We start from the raw sequence: 19,870 nt of genomic DNA on the forward strand, positions 1-19,870 counted from the left end.
GAGTCGATCAACGCCTTCCGGATGATTCTTTTATTTATTTATGAAGCATCGTGTTGCAATCTTTCTATTACATCATTTTGTTTTCCTTTTCCTTAAACCTAGGAAGGAGTGGTGGGTGATCTAGAATCTGAGGATTATCTAAAAGTAGATAGGGGTAAGGGGTGGCTGAGTGGTTAGCGTGCTGGGCTCACATTCACCACGCCATGGACAACGTCGGTTCGAATCCCCACGCTACCACCTGGGATTTTTCAGTCACCGCCGAGTGGCCTAAGACTACCCACATGCTGTCCAGAAGACCACCCATCAACCCGGACTCAAAAAGAAACCGTCCAGTGAATCAGAATGAGTTCCGGGGGGCAGCATGAGCCGAGCATAACTGGCGCCACTATAAAAATTGCCTGCGCCATGGCGGGCTTGGGCCGACCATCTGGCCCCTGAAGAAAGCCTACTGGCGTTATTGGCGGGAATGTAAAAAAAAAAAAAAAAAAAAAAAATACAAGACACCTTCCTCTAAGAAACGGTACCTGAGCCCACAAGAGGTAACAACATTTTAAACTTAAGTCTTAGCTAACAACGAGAATATGATCAGTGAGCTAGACGCTAGGGGAGTGCTAGGTGGTAGTGACCAGAAGGAGATTTGTTTTAACTTAGACTGGGCGGTTGCCCATGAACTCAATCCTGTGTTGGTGCCAGACTTTAAAAGAGCCGATTACGAGAAGCTTAGAAGAGACCCTGAGGAGGTAAATTGGGGATCCTTAGGGCTAGACGAGCGCCAGATCTCAGAGCTGGAACCTGAAGGGCAGGGGAACCATATAGAAGTGACCTACAATAATTTTGCTAAGAGTAATAGCAGAGGATCAGAGGCAGTATATCCCTAACCAAGCACGCGGAAAGGAAGATAATGAGCCTAAATGAATGACCCGCCGGCTCAAGCATGAGATTGGCTTAAAGAGAAGAATTAATAGGAAAATAAAGAATGGGAAAACCCACCTCAGTGGTAGGTATGTTGAATTAGCTACTAGCCAGATCGGTAAAGAAGAACATCCGCCTAGCAAAAAGGAATTACAAGATTAGGGCAGACAACAAGGCCAAGAGCTATCCCTAGGAGTTCTTTAAATTATACAGAACGAAAACAAGGGAGAGAATTGGACCGTTGAAAACAAACACAGAAAAAATATAGACACTTGATTTATTATTTTTTTCTTTAGAATCTCGCTGATTTGACGCACACAAGATTTATACAGTCATGCGTGAATGTCGTTCAAGATGACGTCATCATCAAATGCGAGTTTATTATGTAGTATTTATTTCGCATTTTATCAAATGACGTGCAGCTAATTATTTTTTTCCTATTATTCTATAATGTAGGGTTATCAATACACTGAAAGAAAGAGCAATATATTTGTGCAGTTATATATATATATATATATATATATATATATATATATATATATATATATATATATATATATATATATATATATATATATATATATATATATATATATATATATATATATATATATATATATATATATATATATATATATATATATATACTTAGTCTTAACATAGAACTCATTTGACTCTTTTAATGTCTTGAACGAAAACTGTATCAAAATGTCTCGGCAGAGCTGCTTAATATATCGTTATAAGGTAAAAACTTACTCTCTGTTGAATTTATTTCCTTTCTCAGTATCATATTTTGTGTATCTATAACAAAATCACTCCTAAACATCCCTTCCCTTCGAATAATATTATGTATTACTTGAACGAAAGTCACTACAAACTGTGTCAACACTTCGGGGCGCGACTGTACACACACACACACACACACATATATATATATATATATATATATATATATATATATATATATATATATATATATATATATATATATATATATATATATATATATATATATATATATATATATATATATATATATACTATCTCACCGCCCCAAGAACAACCACAAAATCACAAAATGCAAACCTACCAACAACCTTGCCCAACATCTCCAACACCAACTAGAATTAATGTCTATGAATCGAATACAACGTGGAACATTCATGTTTTTATTTTCTTTATTTAAAAATAGTCCATGCTCTATGAAACCAGATTAAGCCTGACAAACAAACGAAGAAACAACAAAAAAAGGGAATTTTGGTGTGAGCAAAGAATGTCATCGTACTCAACGGTAGCAGGAGCAGAAGCCTTTAAACAGCAACACTCAAGGGTGTCCTTACAGGGGCATGGCTGACCTGGGGTCCGGAAGTGTATTGAAAACTCCGAAACGCTGAACAGTGATTATGTCAAAATGTTATAACAAATGTAATATACTGTAGAGTGGCTATGAAAATGTTCAAACGTTCATATGTCACAAAGAAGCTGACATGAGAAGTACCACATAAAACAACATTTATTCATATTGACATACGCTAAATAAAAAAGCTGAACACATGGTTCTTAGCATTACGAAACTGTTGAGATTCGCAGGTCAAGTTTTTCATTCTTCGTCCCAGCGTTAGAAAAATGATCGTTGATAACTTGGTCGATCCAGGGCCGCGCCTTCAGCACGTCTGCGTACACCCCCGGCACGCCGAGGGTCCCACACCCGATGCCCCACGCCACCACGCCCACCTGCAGGAGAACAACACAGGGCTAGGCTGTAGAGGCGGCTCGTTACAATGCACATCGTTACAGGTCCCATGGCGGACCCTTTCATGAGGGGTGTGTATTAATAAACCTCTTTTAGAACTATCCACTGACTTCTTTTTTTTTTTTTTGGGGGGGGGGGGGGGAGAGAGCAATGGTTTTGTAGCTTATCTTTCCGTTTCTATTTTCCATTTGTTTGCCCTTAAATGATTCTTCTGATAGAAATAAGTGAAAAATGACATGAGAAAAAAAATTACCTGCACGTAGCGGCGAGAGTCACTCTTTAGGCGACATGTCAGGGGGGAGCCGCCGTCCCCCGTGCAGGGGTCCTGGCCCTCCTTCTGTCCCCCGGCGCAGAGGAAGCTGTCGTGCAGGATAAAGCGAGGCCCCAGCCGAGTACCCTGCAGGGCGGTCTGGCACTGGGCGTGGTCCACCACGGGCAGCGATACCTTCTTCATCACCTGCGGGGAAGGACAGGTGTGTTTCAGCTTAGTTTGTGTAAGCAGTGACAGGCAGGAAAGCGTTCACCATGCTTCTGTATCCCATTACATACCATACACACTGAAACCATTAATTACCCCCCATATATATATATATATATATATATATATATATATATATATATATATATATATATATATATATATATATATATATATATATATATATATATATATATATATATATATATATATATATATATATATATACACACACACACACACACACACACACACACACACACACACACACACACACACACACACACGTGTCAATAGATGAAGCGTGTGCTGGTGTCTGACGTGCACCAGAAGTATACTCTTAAGCAAGGCCCGGCTGACCCTCGTACGCTACACCGTCACAAAAACTTACCCTCTGGAACTTGGCTTTCTTATCGAAGTCCCTCTTGCCCCAGCCGGAGACGACGCAATCATCGCTCACGTAGTCCTGAACATTGGACGGCAGGCAGATGATGTTAACAGTGGCGCCGACCACCGCGGGTCGGTCCAGCACCAGCAGCGCCACGTCGTAGTATTGTTTCTCCTTGTGGTAGTCGGGGTGGAACAGCAACTCCTTCACTTGAATCTCCTGGTGGGGCACCGCCTCCGTCTTCCCCGCCAAGTTCCACTCCCCGAGGCGAGCTTTCAGTTGGTCAGCAGTGTAGCTTTTGTTTCGAGGATAGTGGTGGGGAGCGAGGGAAGGAATAAGTGTTACCACTGGGTTAAACTTATCATATGAAATTGAGAACATGTCAGCGTACAAAGATCAGCTCCTGTAAACTTCAAATCACAATTACAACGTCTAAATGAACTATAACCTTCATGATAATGATCTAACCTTTTCTTAACGGTACCCATTGAATTGGCATCCATTCCATGACTGATAAGCCTGTTCCCCTCATATACAAGTAGTGACCCAGCTCTTGCGTATGTTTGAAGTTTACAACACCTTATAAGATACTTTACAGGACACTTTACTAAAACCTCTTTGATCATTGTTTTCACCTATTTTTATCCTCTATTATGGAATGAAAAATGTAAAAAAATTCATGGCATGCCGCCTGTGAGTCATGGATTAGTCTGTTTCTCGAGGTGACCCCAAATGCACCGGGCAGCTACGAAATCCGGAATTTTGCCTGAAGCTAAAACGACGAGTATTTAGTGTGGAAGGCATACCCCGCTATTCTTATCAATTTGAGATACACTGTCGAGTTTATAATCAAGGCACAACACCAGAAGCCTGCTAAAAAATGTTCGCTATTGGGGCGCTGAGGTACTTTTTGCATAATTTTACGACGAGGGGAAATGTATGTCAGGGCCTGGTGATTTAGTTGTCTATTACATGGGAAAATCTACTGGGGTCACTCAGCCACACTACCTATCAGAGTTTTGTACTCCCTCCTTTGCTAAACCAGTGTTTTTTTAATACTGTTTAAAGGAAAAGTTAGGCGCATACGCAATGGCTACTCGTGGCCTCGGTGCTCCTATCCGTCACAAAGTTTCGTGGGCTTGTGTTGGGTACGACTCCATTACCCAGGAAACAGGGCCAGTGTGACATCTGGGTTACCAGAGTTTACCCGCCCCAGGTGTCCCAAGGAACCCATCTCTCGACCACCCCGAGAGGGAGGATCAACAGCTGGTGAAATGTAAAATATTTATGCCCTGTGAATAGACTGCAAATGCCAGTGGACCTTTGGGCTTGTAAATATACCTGTATGTGTAAATAAATAAAGAGACATCATGTTTGGATCATTTTTACCATGGGCATTCACTGACTCTCTCTCTCTCTCTCTCTCTCTCTCTCTCTCTCTCTCTCTCTCTCTCTCTCTCTCTCTCTCTCTCTCTCTCTCTCTCTCTCTCTCTCTCTCTCTCTCTCTCTCTCTCTCTCACTTGAGCATGGAGTGTGCCACGGTGAGGACCACCTGAGGGTGAATCAGGGACCCGCCAGCAGTGTACAAAGGCGTATCAGATGAACCAAAACCTCGAGACGTGACGATGGCAGCGGCCCAAGGAAACTCTCCGAACTGAGACTGTTGGTCCTGCGTGGGGAAGGAGAACTTAGGGTTAGACGGAGTGAGGGGAAAGAGTAGGAAGGATTGTGCAAATTAGAAGTAAAGGATAACAATGCGTGATGGGTCAGTGGAGGATGTAGGCGACGATGCAGGGACGGGGGAAGAAAGTTACGCTAACCTCAAAGCCAAGGATGGTGCTGCCGACGCCCAAGTCGTTTCTCTCGCCGCAGAGAGGGTCGACGGGTGGCACGGTTGGGGGCCGGGCGCCGAAATCCACCAGCACGCAGCACACCTTCTGAGGGTCGCCGTCGCAGGCAAGGTTACTTCGCAGGTCCAGGACGAGAGACGAAAGCCCCTCACCCTCCACGGCTACTACGGGAGACAGATGCCAGATTTTGGGGACTTGTTTTTTTCTTTTTCCTTTTTAATGTTAAGTTCCATTGCTTATTACATGAAAGTAAGCATTTACAGCCTCTACCATAAGCGACACTTGACACACACACACACACACACACACACACACACACACACACACACACAAAACACACACACACACACACACACACACACACACACACACACACACACTCTCTCTCTCTCTCTCTCTCTCTCTCTCTCTCTCTCTACGTACTTTCGGATATTTGGTTGTCCTTGCATTGCCAGTGAGGGACACAGCGGCAGTTAGGTGCTGGGTCCGCATCGGGGTTTGCTCCTGGTAGGGGAAACTTATTTTTTATCTCAGCGTTAGGGCCGAGTGGGGTGTGTTGGGTAGTCGATAAGCTTTCAACATCTGAAGAGGTACAGGAGCTGCCGTCCCTCCCTTGATCACTTGCATTCAGGAGACATATTAACGCTACGTCGCCAATGAGGTTTACCAACTGTCTCTTCTTCCTCACGACGCTCGCGGAGGAGGAAGAAGAAAGGAAAGTGGGGTTACAGAAGCTCTCGTCCAAACCTTCAGAAATAGCCTTTAGGATACATAACAACTTTTCATTACCAAAATTTTCTAGCTGCCTCCTCTGTCTTGCAAAGGTCGTGGAGGATGAGACGGTAAGGGAAGATGGCTGCGGGAGACCCATCACCCCCAACACCATTCCCAACATCATGAATATCTCTCCCCACCTCGATGGAGACATTTTGATCCTGCGGAAGGAAAAATGGATTATACACACACACACACACACACACACACACACACACACACACACACACACACACACACATCCACATAACGCGTTCCTAGCTGTGAGCGTTACATTAAGGGGGAAGATGAAGGTGGCGGGAAGATGGGATAGAAAACGGAGGTGTACATGAGAGGGTGGTGCCGTAGTGGAGAGGGGGGAGGAAGCCACAAGGTTGCAGGAACTGGCTAGGATGCCAAGATGATCTACCGACGGTGAAGGAGCACGGACAGATGAAATAGAGGGAGATAAGTAGATAAGAGGTAATAGGATGTGAGATTAGGTAAAACAATGCGGAAAGAAAGAAGAAAAGTTAAAAATGGGAAATAAAGTATGAGAATGGGAAAATAATTGTTGGTAAGGGAGAAAGGGGAAAAGTGGAAAAGTTGGAACATGAGATGGGATTTTTTTTTTTTTGGGGGGGGGGCAACGACAGACGATACAAACGGCAGAAGAAAGAGACTTGGAAATAGGAGGAAAATAATTTGCTGTAAAGATAGATGATGACTGAAAGAGGGAGGATAGGGATGAGAACCAGAAAATAGTTTGTGCTAGTGTTTAAGGGAGCAGAATGGGATTAAGGAATGTTGGTGGTCACGGAAGACTGGACATATAAGACTGACATCACCCCACTTACCTAAACGTCGACAATCGAGACCACCACCACCATCACCGCCACCGCCATCGCCAGCTGTTCTTCCACAAGCACCCAAACATTACCTCGACAGGTGAGGGAGTCCCCCAATCGTTTAGTAATGCAAAAAGAATACTAACTCTTACCTTCCAGTTTTTGCACGCCTAGAATTTTTCACTTTCATCATCACGCAACATCAAGGTCAAATCCTCATTCTTACATACATTTTCCATTGTCTTTCCCTCATACCAACCTCGCGATGTGAACACGGAACGACGGCACATTTAAGCAGGTGAGACCTATTTGTTATTTCTTTCCTGATGTCTGGCCTCTCACCTTACGCACCTTACCCAATGCCTCGAAGTCTTTCCTTAACTCTTTCTTGAACATAATGAAATCTATCACTGCAACGTGCTATCAATTCACTACACGTTGAAATATTACGCCACTCCCTCCACCCGTCACGACACAACCCACAGAACCCTCCTGAAGAAAGAGCTGAGAACCGTGATTCGCCCTCTCCTTTACCTGGTGGTGTCCGAGAATCAACTACCTGCTCGGCCACCTTGCACATACCCGCCAACCCCACCCTTCAGCATCCCTGTGTAGAGAAGAGGTTGCCAACGCGTACCTGTTGTCACATATCTATCCCTTTAATGTTTTCCTTTCCATTCCGAGGGCGTGTACACACAATTGCCCTGCGTCTACAAAGGATGAATGCTCCCTCCCCATAGACTATGAACTTTACATGATTCTTTTGGAGCTTTAGAGATATTTATCGGCATGCAGGGTAGCAGGCTTCCTTCCGTCTCTATTTCCCAGTTCCTACGAAGACTTTTTTTGCTGTTCACGAGAGTTTATTATGAAACTTTTCGAGCTAGAGTTGATCAACGCCATTTGCATTCTTCGTTATTTTTTTTTTTTGTGTGTGTGTGACAGTGGGTACGACCTTTCCATTACATCCTTTTGCTTTTCCCTCAGACTTCTTTTACCTCATCGCAAAAAAAAAAAAAGTAATAAAATCAACCAGAAAATGAACCTCCCAGACCCACTGCGCGGCGCCCATCAGAGGGAGTTTTGCCGAAGATTCTGGTTTCTACTCTGGGTAGTTGGCAAGCCTTATTTTGGTTTAACATTATCATTTTTATATTTTTTTATTTCTACGTATTCGCTTATGGCGCCGGTAGGCTTTCTTGATGGGGCCTGATAGTCAGCCCCAGCCCGTCGTGGTGCAGGCAAGTTTTTATAGTGGCGCCATCTTGCATTGGCTCATGCTGCCCCCCGGAGCTCCTTAGGTGGTCTTCAGGGCAGCATGTGGGTAGTCTTAGGCCACTCGGCGGTGACTGAAAAATCCCAACTTATGGTACCGGGCGGGGCGCGAACCTGCGTCGTCCTGGATGCAGCGCAGTCATGCTATCTACTCAGCCACCGCCTCCTCGCCTTTTTATCATAATCATTATACCCTAAGATTGTCAACCTTTCTGGAGAGTTCGATGGACTATACACCCAGTTTTAATCTTAAGTTTAAGAGTAAAGTATAAATCGCTTTATTAAGTACTACTTACTTTACTCTTAATCTTAAAATTAAAATCTTAAAATTATTAAGAAGTGAGTTCCATAATTTAGTTATACACATCATATAGATTCTAAAACGTTAGGTAGTATTGAAACAAATAGCTGAAAATGCCATATAATATTGATATACGGTAACCCAGTTTAACCTTAGTTGCTGAAAAGGTGGGGGAAGAAAATGGTTGAAGGATGACTATGATCATTATACATCCTCTACAATAATGTAAGAGAACCAACAAGGTGCCGATGCTCAGTATTATATATATATTTTTTTAATTAAGATGTTATAGTTTGACCTGATTAGGGGTCCGGACTAAGACATTTCAATGAGTCTTCAATAGAGACAAATGAAAATGGGAGACAGACAATTTAGTGCTACTGTTTGAGTTTTTTCGACACCTACGGAAAGGAAACCCCCAATTTCTACGACATTAATAAAGCCATCAACTACAGGTGCAACTCAAAGCTTAGTTTAGCATCGTGAGTTACACCATAATTATAGTCGTTAAGATTCTCCGGCACGGTGTTGTTAAAAATAATATCAAGGTGATTAGGGAAAGGGGATCTAGATATGGCAATTATGAGATAAATGACCGTCACTGGATTCAACTTCATATCATACTCGAAATGCCAAGTGTTTTATTCAACCAATTTCATCGTACAATGCAAAGGTCACTTGGATTCTCTTTCGAGGAGATGAAATGGTGGCAAACTATACTATATCATCAGCATAAGTAATGATCTCGGAAGATATTCAACTCCGTATTTTACAAGTAAAGAAAATAAACAAAAAGGCCAAAAAATACTACCTTTTTGAACGAATATGATTTGTTCAGGACAGAGTTTATACACATATGTTCAGAATAGTCCAGGAGTGGCTTGCAAACCAGAGTGTGTTGGGGCTCCTGGACTGGCCTCGTAGGGGTTGTGACCTCAGCCCCATCGAACATGTCTGGGCAGAATATGGTTAGTTCATGGGATCCTGCTCGAAAGCGCATTCCACAGAGTCTGATGGAACACTTAACAAGAACCCGAGAGACCATCCGGAGAAAGCCGGAAATAATAAGACAAACAGTGGCTTCCATGCTTGGCGGAGGTCACTGAGAAAGAGGGGGAGGGTCATTATGATGATAATAATAGTAATAATGATGATAATGGTAATGATGGTATACTATTGCTACTAGTACTACTACTACGCGTAGGAGGCAGGGAGCATGAGAGGCATAGATGTAAGATGAGCCAGCTGTACCCAGGCGAGGAAGTGCCCTCTGCTTAACCAAAAGTTACTCATCTCTCTAACATAAATGCCTCCGCGATGCTGCAATCTAAGAAAAACATTTTGCTTCACCGAGCAGAGGAAGTACTGACGGTGAGAAAAGAAATTATTGTTTCTATTCAAAATTACCATTCATGGCCTTGATGAAGGGCACCAATTTTGCAAAATTTATCAACATGACTCAAGAAAAGGGAAGCCCGCGATCACTTTCCAACCCGAAGACAAAGGGTTAATAGAGGAGAGGGTGTCCACGAGTAGGCCAAACAACAGCAGTCATTCCACCCAAGGATGAAACCTTGATCTCTGTTGTAAGCCTTGCCAAACAATAGGAAAATAGGATACAAACATCAAAATATATTATGCTAAAATATATTGCTCTCCATCCCTTATTCTTTTCAGCTCTCCCATACAAACAAAACTAATATTACTTCCGCCTCACTTTCCTAGGGAGGACCGCACATCAATCGGCAACTCTAACTTCGGCCCCCCGGCGTTGACAAACTTCTCGTTGATAACCTGGTCGATCCAGGGCCGCGCCTTCAGCACGTCTGCGTACACCCCAGGCACGCCGAGGGTCCCACACCCGATGCCCCACGCCACCACGCCCACCTGCCGGAGAACAACACGAAACGTGGCTGTAGAGTTAACAGTAATAGCATAGTAACAGATGAACGCAGGTATATCAGGAGAGAGAGAGAGAGAGAGAGAGAGAGAGAGAGAGAGAGAGAGAGAGAGAGAGATAAACACCAGCACGAAGCGTCGGGCGTCACTCTGCAGGCGACACGCCAGGGGGGAGCCGCCGTCCCCCGTGCAGGCGTCCTGACCCTCCTTCTGCCCCCCGGCGCAGAGGAAGCTGTCGTGCAGGGTGAAGCTAGGCCCCAGCCGCGTGCCCTGCAGGGCGGCCTGGCACTGGGCGTGGTCCACCACGGGCAGCGACACCTTCTTCATCACCTGCGGGGAGGACAGGTGTGTCTCAGCACGGCCCCTGAGGACTCGTCCGACACCCGACATACAATGCAACACTAGGGAGAACCCTCTCCTGAATTTCACAACAGGAAACCCGTCACCGCCGTGCATCATCACTAGGGTAAAAGGACGTCATGCTTTTCACATGCACCTAAACACTTCCAAAGGACGACAACACAGAAACCTTTCCTCAAAGGCAGACACAAGGATAAGAGAATATTACAAGGGGCTATTCGGTCTACCTTCTCAAACTCGGTTATACAGCATCTGCCTCCCAGGTCATAAAACAGTTTAATCGCACCTTGAAGTTCCTTTTCTTTCTTACAGTGACGGAAGCATTTCAAGAACAAAAACAGAAAAGAAGCCCGCTATGAGTTAAGAGAGTGAGGTCAATTTCGGATGGAGATGTGTCTTGATGCTCCCCTCTCGTACCATTTCAAGTCGCAGAGAAGGATATACTGACGAAGGAAGGATGTTCAAGAGCTTATCAGCGAAAGAGATGAGATAAAGATTCTGGGCAGAGGGAGGGGTGGAAGCATACAGTTAGCAAGTTTACACGAGCAGTTAGCATGAGAATATCGATATGAGATAGAAAGAAAGGCAATAGTGCTGGGGTATTTAAGAGTTAGAAGACTAGCTTTAAGAGGAGTGGAGTTAATGAGACGAAAAGCCTGAGGCCCCTTTCACACTATGGCGACTCTGGGCCACGACAACCCAGCGACTTTTGGATTTGACAAGTCGGCTCCCACGCTCCAAGAATGAGGTGAAGTTTTTTGGTGTCTTGGTGTCGGCGAGTATGATTGCCGACGGTCGTCGCCTGTCTAGGACAATCGGCCAACTAGTTGCCAGCATGTCGGCAACATGCTGGCATTTAGTCTCAAGACAAGTCTCAACGGTCATTTTTTTTAAATGACAGTCTTACAGACGGTCGCCGACGATCGGTAAGACTGTCTGCGAACTGGCTGGCCGATCAGCTGGTCAACAGCTGCCAAGGAGTTGGTGGCAGCCTTGCCAACTGTCGCCGAAGTTTACCCAGATTTTAAATGGATATTTTGGCACAGGGGAGTCAAAAGGGAGGAACAGGCCCTGAATCGTCCAGAATAGAATCTTTAGACAAAGTTCGAACGAAGGGTTCAGCGTAGGAGATAGACGTTAGTGTCAGGGATAGAAAGCAAGGTTTTGGAATTATCTATTAATGAAGAAGTTTTTGGTGAGTTCAAGAATATATTTGGCGCGACTCAGGGAAGAAATGTAGAGATCATGATTAACGAGAGTTTGAGGGGTCAGGCATCTTTTGTGAGCTTCCTCTCTATCTTGTCAAGAACGAAAACACATAAAAAACGATGGTGTTGCGGATCTGCATATTTTTGCATTGGAAAATAAAAATGATTATCCTTTAGGCAATTAATGTGCAATGTATATTCAGCTACGAGCTGGTAAACGGTGACAACATTAAGAACCTTGGAAATTTAGAAAAAAACAATTATAAGTAAAGAATGGCAAGTACAGCAGCTACCGTGTTAGGGCGCGGCTAAATCAACGATCTTTATTACTCCACTGCTGTGTTGTCGTACATAATACTTCTTCCTTCAAACCTCTTGGAAAAATGTAGAAAATATCGTTTAGATAAATATGTGTGAAAAAAAGCGAATGAAATGTGATTAAACACATTTGCAGCGGGGGGGGGGGGGAGAGAGAGAGAGAGAGAGAGAGAGAGAGAGAGAGAGAGAGATTATTGTAGCTTAATACACTTCTAGTGATAACAAGGGCGCAGCGTATATATCATTAACACGGATTTATCGTTAACAGTTAAAGTTAACAAGTCAAGGCCATTCTGAGCTAACTAAATCTAAACTAACCGAGTTTCCTCGTGTTCCTTTGCTTCCTGAGAAGTCATCAGCAAAATATTACTTTTTATCTTATCATACTTTACACCATCAACCAAACTTACCTCTTGGAATCTGCTTTTCTTGTCAAAGTCCTTTTTACCCCAGCCAGAGACGACGCAATCATCGCTCACGTAGTCCTCAAGTTTGGACGGCAGGCAGATGGTGTTAACAGTGGCGCCGAGCACCGCGGGTCGGTCCAGCACCAGCAGCGCCACGTCGTAGTGTTGCTTCACCTTGTGGTAGTCGGGGTGGAGCAGCACCTCCTTCACTTGAATCTCCTGGTGAGGCACCGCCTCCGTCTTCCCCGCCAAGTTCCACTCCCCGAGACGAACCTTCAGTTGGTCAGCAGTGTAGCTGCTGTTTCAGTGGCGGGAGCAAGGAATGGCGTCATTGTTAACACTCGGGAAACATATAAATTGGAGCTAGTTCAGCTTCATGAAACAATGATAGTGAAGAGGCACCTTGCTTGATCAGAGACGGCTGGGTATCCTTTTTAGCGAAAGAAACAGCTCAGGGGTTAAAACAAAACAAACAAAAAGGCCGCTCAACACCGCTTTTTTAAAAGCAAATAGAAATGAACGGCCAAGAGAGAGATCCATTCCGGATGAAGTGTCTTGACACTCCCCCTTGAAGGATTTCAGGCCGTAAGCAGGAGGAAATACAGAGGAAGGAAGGCAGTTGTAGAGTTTACCAGAGAAAGGGATGAAATAATAAAGATGCTGGTTAACTTTTGCATAAGGGAGATGAATAGCAGAGGGGTGAGCTAGAGTAGAACGTCGCGTGCAGCTGGACCGCGGCATGGGATGCAGTTAGCAAGTTCCGAAGTATCGATATCTTTAAATATCGATAGATGATTGAAAGAGACAACACGGCGGCGAACTTAGAGAGGTAGGGGTGGAGAAGAGCTGAGGAGAAAAAGCTTTTGACTCCCTTCTGTCCAACATGGCTGTGTCTGCAATAACATGGGATGCATACTCCGTCCAAGGCTTAAGAAAGCCCCTGTACATAGACACCATATGTGAGGGGGAAAATTGGTGATGATGATACAGCTTCCAGTTAAGATTCTAAGTTAAGGATTGGCCGAGGATATTACTTGGAGAAGGGGACAGTTGGGTACAGTCAAAGACTAGGGGGTAGGTGTTTGAAAGACTTTTGTCTAGTTGATAGGTGGGAAAATTGAGTTTTTGAAGCAATAAAGAACATCAAGTTCCTCCTACCTCAATCAAAAATGATGGCAAGGTCAGAGTCTTTTGGGAAGGTTTTCGGTTGAAAGAAGTTGATTAATGCAGATAGTTTTTTTTATGGAAAGCAGATCATTTATGGATGAGATAAAAAAGATTGGGAGATGGAACAGAGCCCTGTGGAACACCACTGTTGACACGTTTAGGGGAAGAACAGTGATAGTCTACCACAGCAGAAATAGATCTGCCAAAAAGGGAAATGGAGATTAAAATACAGAATTCTTAAGAGGGTAGTTTTGAAAGCGAAGATTCACTGACAGCAATAAACATACTTTGTTAAAAAAAAAAAAAAAACGTACGGCTCATACAAATCTCTCTCTCTCTCTCTCTCTCTCTCTCTCTCTCTCTCTCTCTCTCTCTCTCTCTCTCTCTCTCTCTCTCTCTCTCTCTCTCTAACTCACTCACTCGAGCAAGGTGTGTGCTGCGGTGAGGACCACCTGTGGGTGAATCAGGGATCCTCCGCAAACGAAGAGAGGCTTATCAGGCGAAACAGAGCCGCCAGAGGAGATGATGGCAGCGGTCCAAGGAAACTCTCCGAACTGAGACTGTTGGTCCTGCGCGGGGAAGGAGGGCAGAGAACGAGACGGAGTGAGGGAAGGAGGAAAAACTGTGTAAGTATAAAGGATTGTTTCCCAACCATCGACGGGTGCCGCGCGATTGACTGAATATGCAGCATGATTTATATTTTTTTTGTCACTTTGACGCTGAATTTAACCTTTCACGCCCTGATCTTTCCTCTGTTATATAATATCTTATGTTGTTACCTGTAAATTACGAAAAGCAGCTTCATATGCCGAAATAGTTAGTGAACAAAGAAACAAGAAGTCATCTCTACAAAGTATTGTTTATGTTCATTGAAGTCATTTAATAATAGCACAAGTACATTGAAAATTACGTTCTGGGCTTCAAGGAGTTAATAACAAAATACCAACAAATAGGGCTTTCCAGCAAGGACTTTGGAGAGGCTTCACAAAGGTCGCCCGAGAAAGAAAAGCTTAGGAATCACTGGAGTAAAGGATAAAAAAAAGTGATGGATGGGTGGAGGATGCAAGCGATATCTTTGGGACGGGCGAAAAAAAGTCACGCTCACCTCGAAGCCAATAAAGGTATTACCGACACCCAGGTCGTTCCTCTCGCCGCAAAGGGGGATGACGGGCGGCACGGTAGGGGGCGTGGCGCTGACATCCACCTCCACACAACACAGTTCTTCGGGGTTGCCGCAGCCAAGGTTACTTCGCAGGTCCAAGGCGAAGGACGAGAGACTATCGCCTTTTACGTCTGTGGCAGGAGACAGTGACGCCAGATCAAAGGCACACATCCATTTATTTAACATGCAAATACTTTCCTTGCTATTTGAAGCTCAATAGTTAGTATCCTCTACTACTAAACGAGAATTTCCATTACTTCTGAATAACATATTTTGTCTTCAAACACACACACACACACACACACACACACACACACACACACACACACACACACACACACACACACACACACAACCCCTCCCCCCACACACACGCACATATTCACTCACACACACACACACACACACACACACACACACACACACACACACACACACACACATACACACACACACACACACACACACAAACACACACACGTATACCCACCCACCCACACCCACACCCACATACACAAACACTTTCTCTCTCTCTCTCTCTCTCTCTCTCTCTCTCTCTCTCTCTCTCTCTCTCTCTCTCTCTCTCTCTCTCTCTCTCTCTCTCTCTCTCTCTCAGTCCCATACCTGTGACTAACTTGTTGTCCTTGCACTGCCAGTGGGGGACGCAGCGGCAGAGAGGCGCTGGTGGCTGTGGCTTTGCGGGAGGCAGGCTCACGGGTAATGGGGGTGCTTTGAGGGGTGAAGGGGGATTCTCAGGGGAAGAGTTACAGGATTTACCATCATCGCTTGCCAAAAGCAAACAAATCAATGAATCAGAATTTATTGTATCTTCTAACTGCCTCCTCTGTCTCACGAAGGTCACGGGGGAGAAATCAAAGGAAGGGGAATATTGGCTGGGGACAGCCATCACCTCCACCACCACGCCCAGCACTACAAACACTTCTCCCCATCTCGATGGAAACATTTTCAGCCTGAGGGTAAAATGAATTGTATTATATATATATATACCCCTCTGCATCCTCTCACTAATTGCTGTCTCTACAACCATGAAGATTGTCACAACCATCACCATCTCAATTATCTTTACTTTAAAAACCACAACACAGCCATTTTCACTACCAGAAACTATAGCCATTTACAAACTTCAAATTTTGGCCAACTCGTTAGGTGCAACACGAAACCCAAACCTTGGGTTCAACCTCAGGATCATTTTCAATGCTGCTCAGCATTTTCTTAGTTTTTCCTTCCCAACATTTTTTTTGTCTTTCCTTCATTTCCGCCGCAAGAGGAGAAAATCGCAACATCCAGCGACGGCACGTTTAGGTAGGTGTTAAGACACAGCTGAAACAGTGTTGGACCATCTCTTTTGACACCTTCACTTGTTTTCTTTTCTGTTTTCCCGTGTTGCACCCGTTGTTTGGTGCCTGCTGTACTGTAGCCCTTCCCGTGGTCACAAGCGCGTTCTCTACATCAGAGTCCATCGTTCCTCAATACCTCGTAATCCATTCTTGACAGTTTCTTTGTCATGGTATAGTAACGTACTATCAGCTCATTTTACGCTGAAATCTCCCACCACTTCCTCCAAAATGGCGCCACTATAAACACTCGCCTGCGCCAGAACGGGCTGGGCCGACCATCAGGCCCAACCGTGAAGAAGCCTTGGACCGACCATCAGGAATCCAGGATCCACCGGGAAGAAGCCTACCGGCGCAGTAGGCCAAGACGTAAAAAAAAAAACAAAAAAAAAAACACCCATCACGATACAACCCACTCCTCTCAGGACGAAGGATGACGACCACAGACGAAGTCCGCCTCAAGGAACAGTGTTAGTGGTATTCACCCACTTCTATACTCTGTGGAGGACACGGATGAACTGCCCGCTATGCCACATACGCCATCAGTATTCACAACGGTTAATGTAGAGAAAGGTTGCCAAATTTTGCTTACCGATGTATCAACCACAACGACACGCGGGGATATAAGGAAGTACAAGTGGCCAACCGGCATCAGTAATAAATGGTGAGTTATTCGTTAACCTCCAAAATCGACCTCAGACCTCCTTTCCTTATTAAGCTTTGGAAAATATTAGCAAGAAGGGTTTTTGTGACAATCAGCCAAACAATCGTGACCCCAAACACGTAGGCAGAACCTCGAGACCAGTATACTAGCGAGGCTGGCGTCTGATGTTGCATATCCTGAGCGCTTTAGAGACTCCCTTACATTGTATACCAAAAAGAAAAAAACGCAGCCTTTAAATCTTTCTCTATATCTTGTCGACGAACGCAGTGTTTATGTGTAGCTTGCAATGATCCTTGGCTGCTTTAGTAAGGTTGACGCTGATTGGGCACCAGATTGGGGAGTCCATTTCCAACTCATCATAAGGAACTGGACTCTCAAATCTACAAATTTCAATTCTGCTCTTTGTAATTCACTTATGTCACATAATACTGACGTGGTTTCATCATCGTCGGACGGTAGGATAATAGCGGATAAAGAATGTGTTATCAGTTTTTTGATAATAAGAAATAAAGGAAAGCAAGTAAACTTTTCTATCACGTTGTTGGCGCTCGTCGCACGCACGCACGCACGCTCACTCACTCACTCACTCACTCAGATGCTGAAAGAAGTCTGTCGTGACGTGACCGTGGCGCCAATGCTGGTTCCTCTACAAGGCGAACACCTCACCAGACGCACGGCAAATGGATCGAGCGATGAACGAGTGGATGTTAGCGCCAGAGGGTTTTGAACACGTGGACAGAGGGCGTACTTTGATCTTTGATCCCATGAACCGTTGCCAAAGACCCTCGATGCAGCCCACAGAAATGAACAGGAGAAAAACAGAGCGTGCGAGGAAAGAATACCGAATGTGGACCAGGACTCCTTCACCCATCTAGTCTTCACGACGTCGGGAGGGATGAGAGCTTCTACGCAAGACTCGCCGAAACACTGGCGGATAAGAAACAAGCAGTGTGGTCGCCTGGATGAGATGCAGGCTATTCTTCTCCCTCCTGAGGTGAGCCTTGGTCTGCCTGAGACTAACCAGGTCACCTGTGCCCAAAATCATCTACATTGCCGACCTGGACTTTGAGGCGACGGTGGTTGATAGCCGTATCAACCACTGGCTCTGTTAGCTTAAGAACAATATGTAGTAGTAGTAGTAGTAGTAGTAGTAGTAGTAGTAGTGGTGGTGATGGTAGCAGTGGTGGTGATGGTAGTAGTAGTAGTAGTAGTAGTAGTAGTAGTAGTAGTAGTAATTGTGGTAGAAGTCACAGTAGTAGATTCAATACCGTCCCACCTTGCCCTCTCTCTCCCTCTATAGTTTATATAATGCCCCCTTCGGTCTATTCCCCCACCTCCTCCTCTCTCAGTCTCTGCCTTCAAGGGTTTATGGCCCCGTGAAGGCGGCGAGGTACGCGACACCGGGCAAATTGGTCCCCTTGGCAGGAGGAAAAACAAGTTCATCAAAGAGAGAAGCCGAAGATTTACAAATACTATGTAAATTCGGAAACGGAAACCGGCGACATTAAGGAAAGACACAAAAAAAGTGGAAAATAGCGGTGAATGTGGTGGTTTTGTGTGTGGTAGTGGTGGCAGGGGTGGTGGCGGGGAACGTGTTGGTTTTGTGTGTGTAATTTATCAGTATTTCAATTAATGTTATCCTTCTCTCTCCTCAGGTAAGTGTGTGACCGGAGCCGATATTTCACGGGAGGGGATGATGCCACGAGGTAAGTTAAGGGACTATTACACTGGGCAAATTTTCCGTGGATCTTCAGTCAAACCACGATTTCCGCTGGCGTGGTTCTCCTATTTCCGTGGTTTTCTGACGTGTCCACGATCTTCCAAAGCTACGGTAGATTTCACTGAAGGACGACGGTATTACTCACCATCATCATCATCAGCAATAACAAGACACAATTGAGAACCACGCCAGCGGAAATCGTGGTTTGACTGACGATCCACGGAAAATTTGCCCAGTGTAATAGGCCTTTAGTGGTGACGGTGGAGGTGGCGGTAATGGTCTAACTGTGGTTCTCATCCTCTTTCCCGTCTATTTTCAAGCACTGGTCACCCGCAATTAATTTACCATTATATTACACACCAAAGCTTCCTGCAGCTCCATTACACTCCATAATGAGCCTCTCCTATCCCTCTTCTTCTCCCCTTACCTAGTCTCTCCCCAGCCTCCATTACTCCCCAAAATTAGCTTCTCTCTATTTCTTTCATCTTCCTACTTATTTCGTTAAGCTTCCCACCTCCTTACCCATTGTATGTATGTATCCTTGTATTTTCTTTTACCAGTTTTATGTGGGGAAAAAAGGAGATGGAGGAGGAGACATCAGAAGCCAGAAGGAAAAATACAGACATGAATATTTAAAAAGGAATGAGTTTTAATAAATATTCTATTCCTACTACTAAAATCACTATTACAACAACAACTACTACTTCCACTACTACAATCACTAATACTGCTACCACAACCACTACCACCACAATCGACACTACCTAAACCTTCACTCCCATAAAAAAAGATTACCTAACGTTCTTAGCGATCTCGGCCCGGTGTGTCTGGCGTTCCGAGGCTGCCCAGTGGCTCACCTGTACCGTGTAGGCATGAGGAGAAATCTGAAGCTAACGTTGGGCTGCGAGGTAACTGTTAAGTGAGCTGAAGGGTCAGTATTATAGGCAAGGCGGGCTAGTGGTATGACAGGAAGTGATGGTATTAGGATTAGTAATTGCAATAATAGAGTCCGGGAAATCTTAAGTGGCGGCTCTGACGTAGACAGCCCGCTA

At 44.7% G+C, this 19,870-nt stretch overlaps 2 protein-coding genes across 7 annotated transcripts in view; both read right to left on the reverse strand.

The window, feature by feature from the left end:
* LOC126988249 (phenoloxidase-activating factor 2-like) overlaps positions 1 to 19,870 on the reverse strand; it is a 154,081-nt gene that overhangs the window by 7,351 nt on the left and 126,860 nt on the right. The window contains exons 1-7 of one of the 5 annotated variants that reach the window (XM_050846296.1): positions 16,924 to 16,959; positions 15,704 to 16,050; positions 15,023 to 15,210; positions 14,338 to 14,486; positions 12,754 to 13,048; positions 10,584 to 10,787; positions 8,667 to 10,445 (exon numbers count right to left, since the gene is read on the reverse strand). In XM_050846296.1, coding sequence (XP_050702253.1) covers positions 10,272 to 10,445; positions 10,584 to 10,787; positions 12,754 to 13,048; positions 14,338 to 14,486; positions 15,023 to 15,210; positions 15,704 to 16,043 — 1,350 coding nt within the window. In that variant the 5' untranslated portion in view covers positions 16,044 to 16,050; positions 16,924 to 16,959 and the 3' untranslated portion in view covers positions 8,667 to 10,271. Of the gene's footprint in view, positions 1 to 8,666; positions 10,446 to 10,583; positions 10,788 to 12,753; positions 13,049 to 14,337; positions 14,487 to 15,022; positions 15,211 to 15,703; positions 16,051 to 16,850; positions 16,870 to 16,923; positions 16,960 to 19,870 lie in introns of those variants that run through there. The other 4 variants (XM_050846297.1, XM_050846298.1, XM_050846295.1 and 1 more) reach the window with 4 other exon arrangements.
* Positions 1,176 to 7,573, reverse strand: LOC126988251 (phenoloxidase-activating factor 2-like). Of its 2 annotated transcripts, none has more exons than XM_050846301.1 (8): positions 7,517 to 7,573; positions 6,171 to 6,316; positions 5,805 to 5,885; positions 5,352 to 5,542; positions 5,052 to 5,200; positions 3,535 to 3,826; positions 2,919 to 3,122; positions 1,176 to 2,646 (listed from the first exon to the last, which is right to left on the reverse strand). In XM_050846301.1, the coding sequence occupies exons 2-8, from the start codon at positions 6,307 to 6,309 to the stop codon at positions 2,479 to 2,481; spliced, it is 1,224 nt and encodes a 407-aa protein (XP_050702258.1). In that variant the 5' UTR covers positions 6,310 to 6,316; positions 7,517 to 7,573; the 3' UTR covers positions 1,176 to 2,478. The 2 variants fall into 2 exon arrangements, with proteins under 2 accessions (XP_050702258.1, XP_050702257.1); XM_050846300.1 differs by having other exon boundaries at positions 5,352 to 5,545.

This window comes from Eriocheir sinensis, chromosome 68 (assembly GCF_024679095.1).
Source record: "Eriocheir sinensis breed Jianghai 21 chromosome 68, ASM2467909v1, whole genome shotgun sequence".
NCBI classification, from domain to species: domain Eukaryota; kingdom Metazoa; phylum Arthropoda; class Malacostraca; order Decapoda; family Varunidae; genus Eriocheir; species Eriocheir sinensis.

What these genes read in the sequence shown, in the direction of transcription:
- LOC126988251 (XM_050846300.1), bottom strand. Translation starts at nt 6,309, where the DNA reads ATGTCTCCATCGAGGTGGGGAGAGATATTCATGATGTTGGGAATGGTG. An exon ending in GAGGCAGCTAGAAAATTTTG is followed by an intron (nt 5,886 to 6,170) that starts GTAATGAAAAGT and finishes TTCCCCTACCAG; the next exon opens with GAGCAAACCCCGATGCGGAC. An exon ending in GCACCATCCTTGGCTTTGAG is followed by an intron (nt 5,201 to 5,351) that starts GTTAGCGTAACT and finishes TTCCCCACGCAG; the next exon opens with GACCAACAGTCTCAGTTCGG.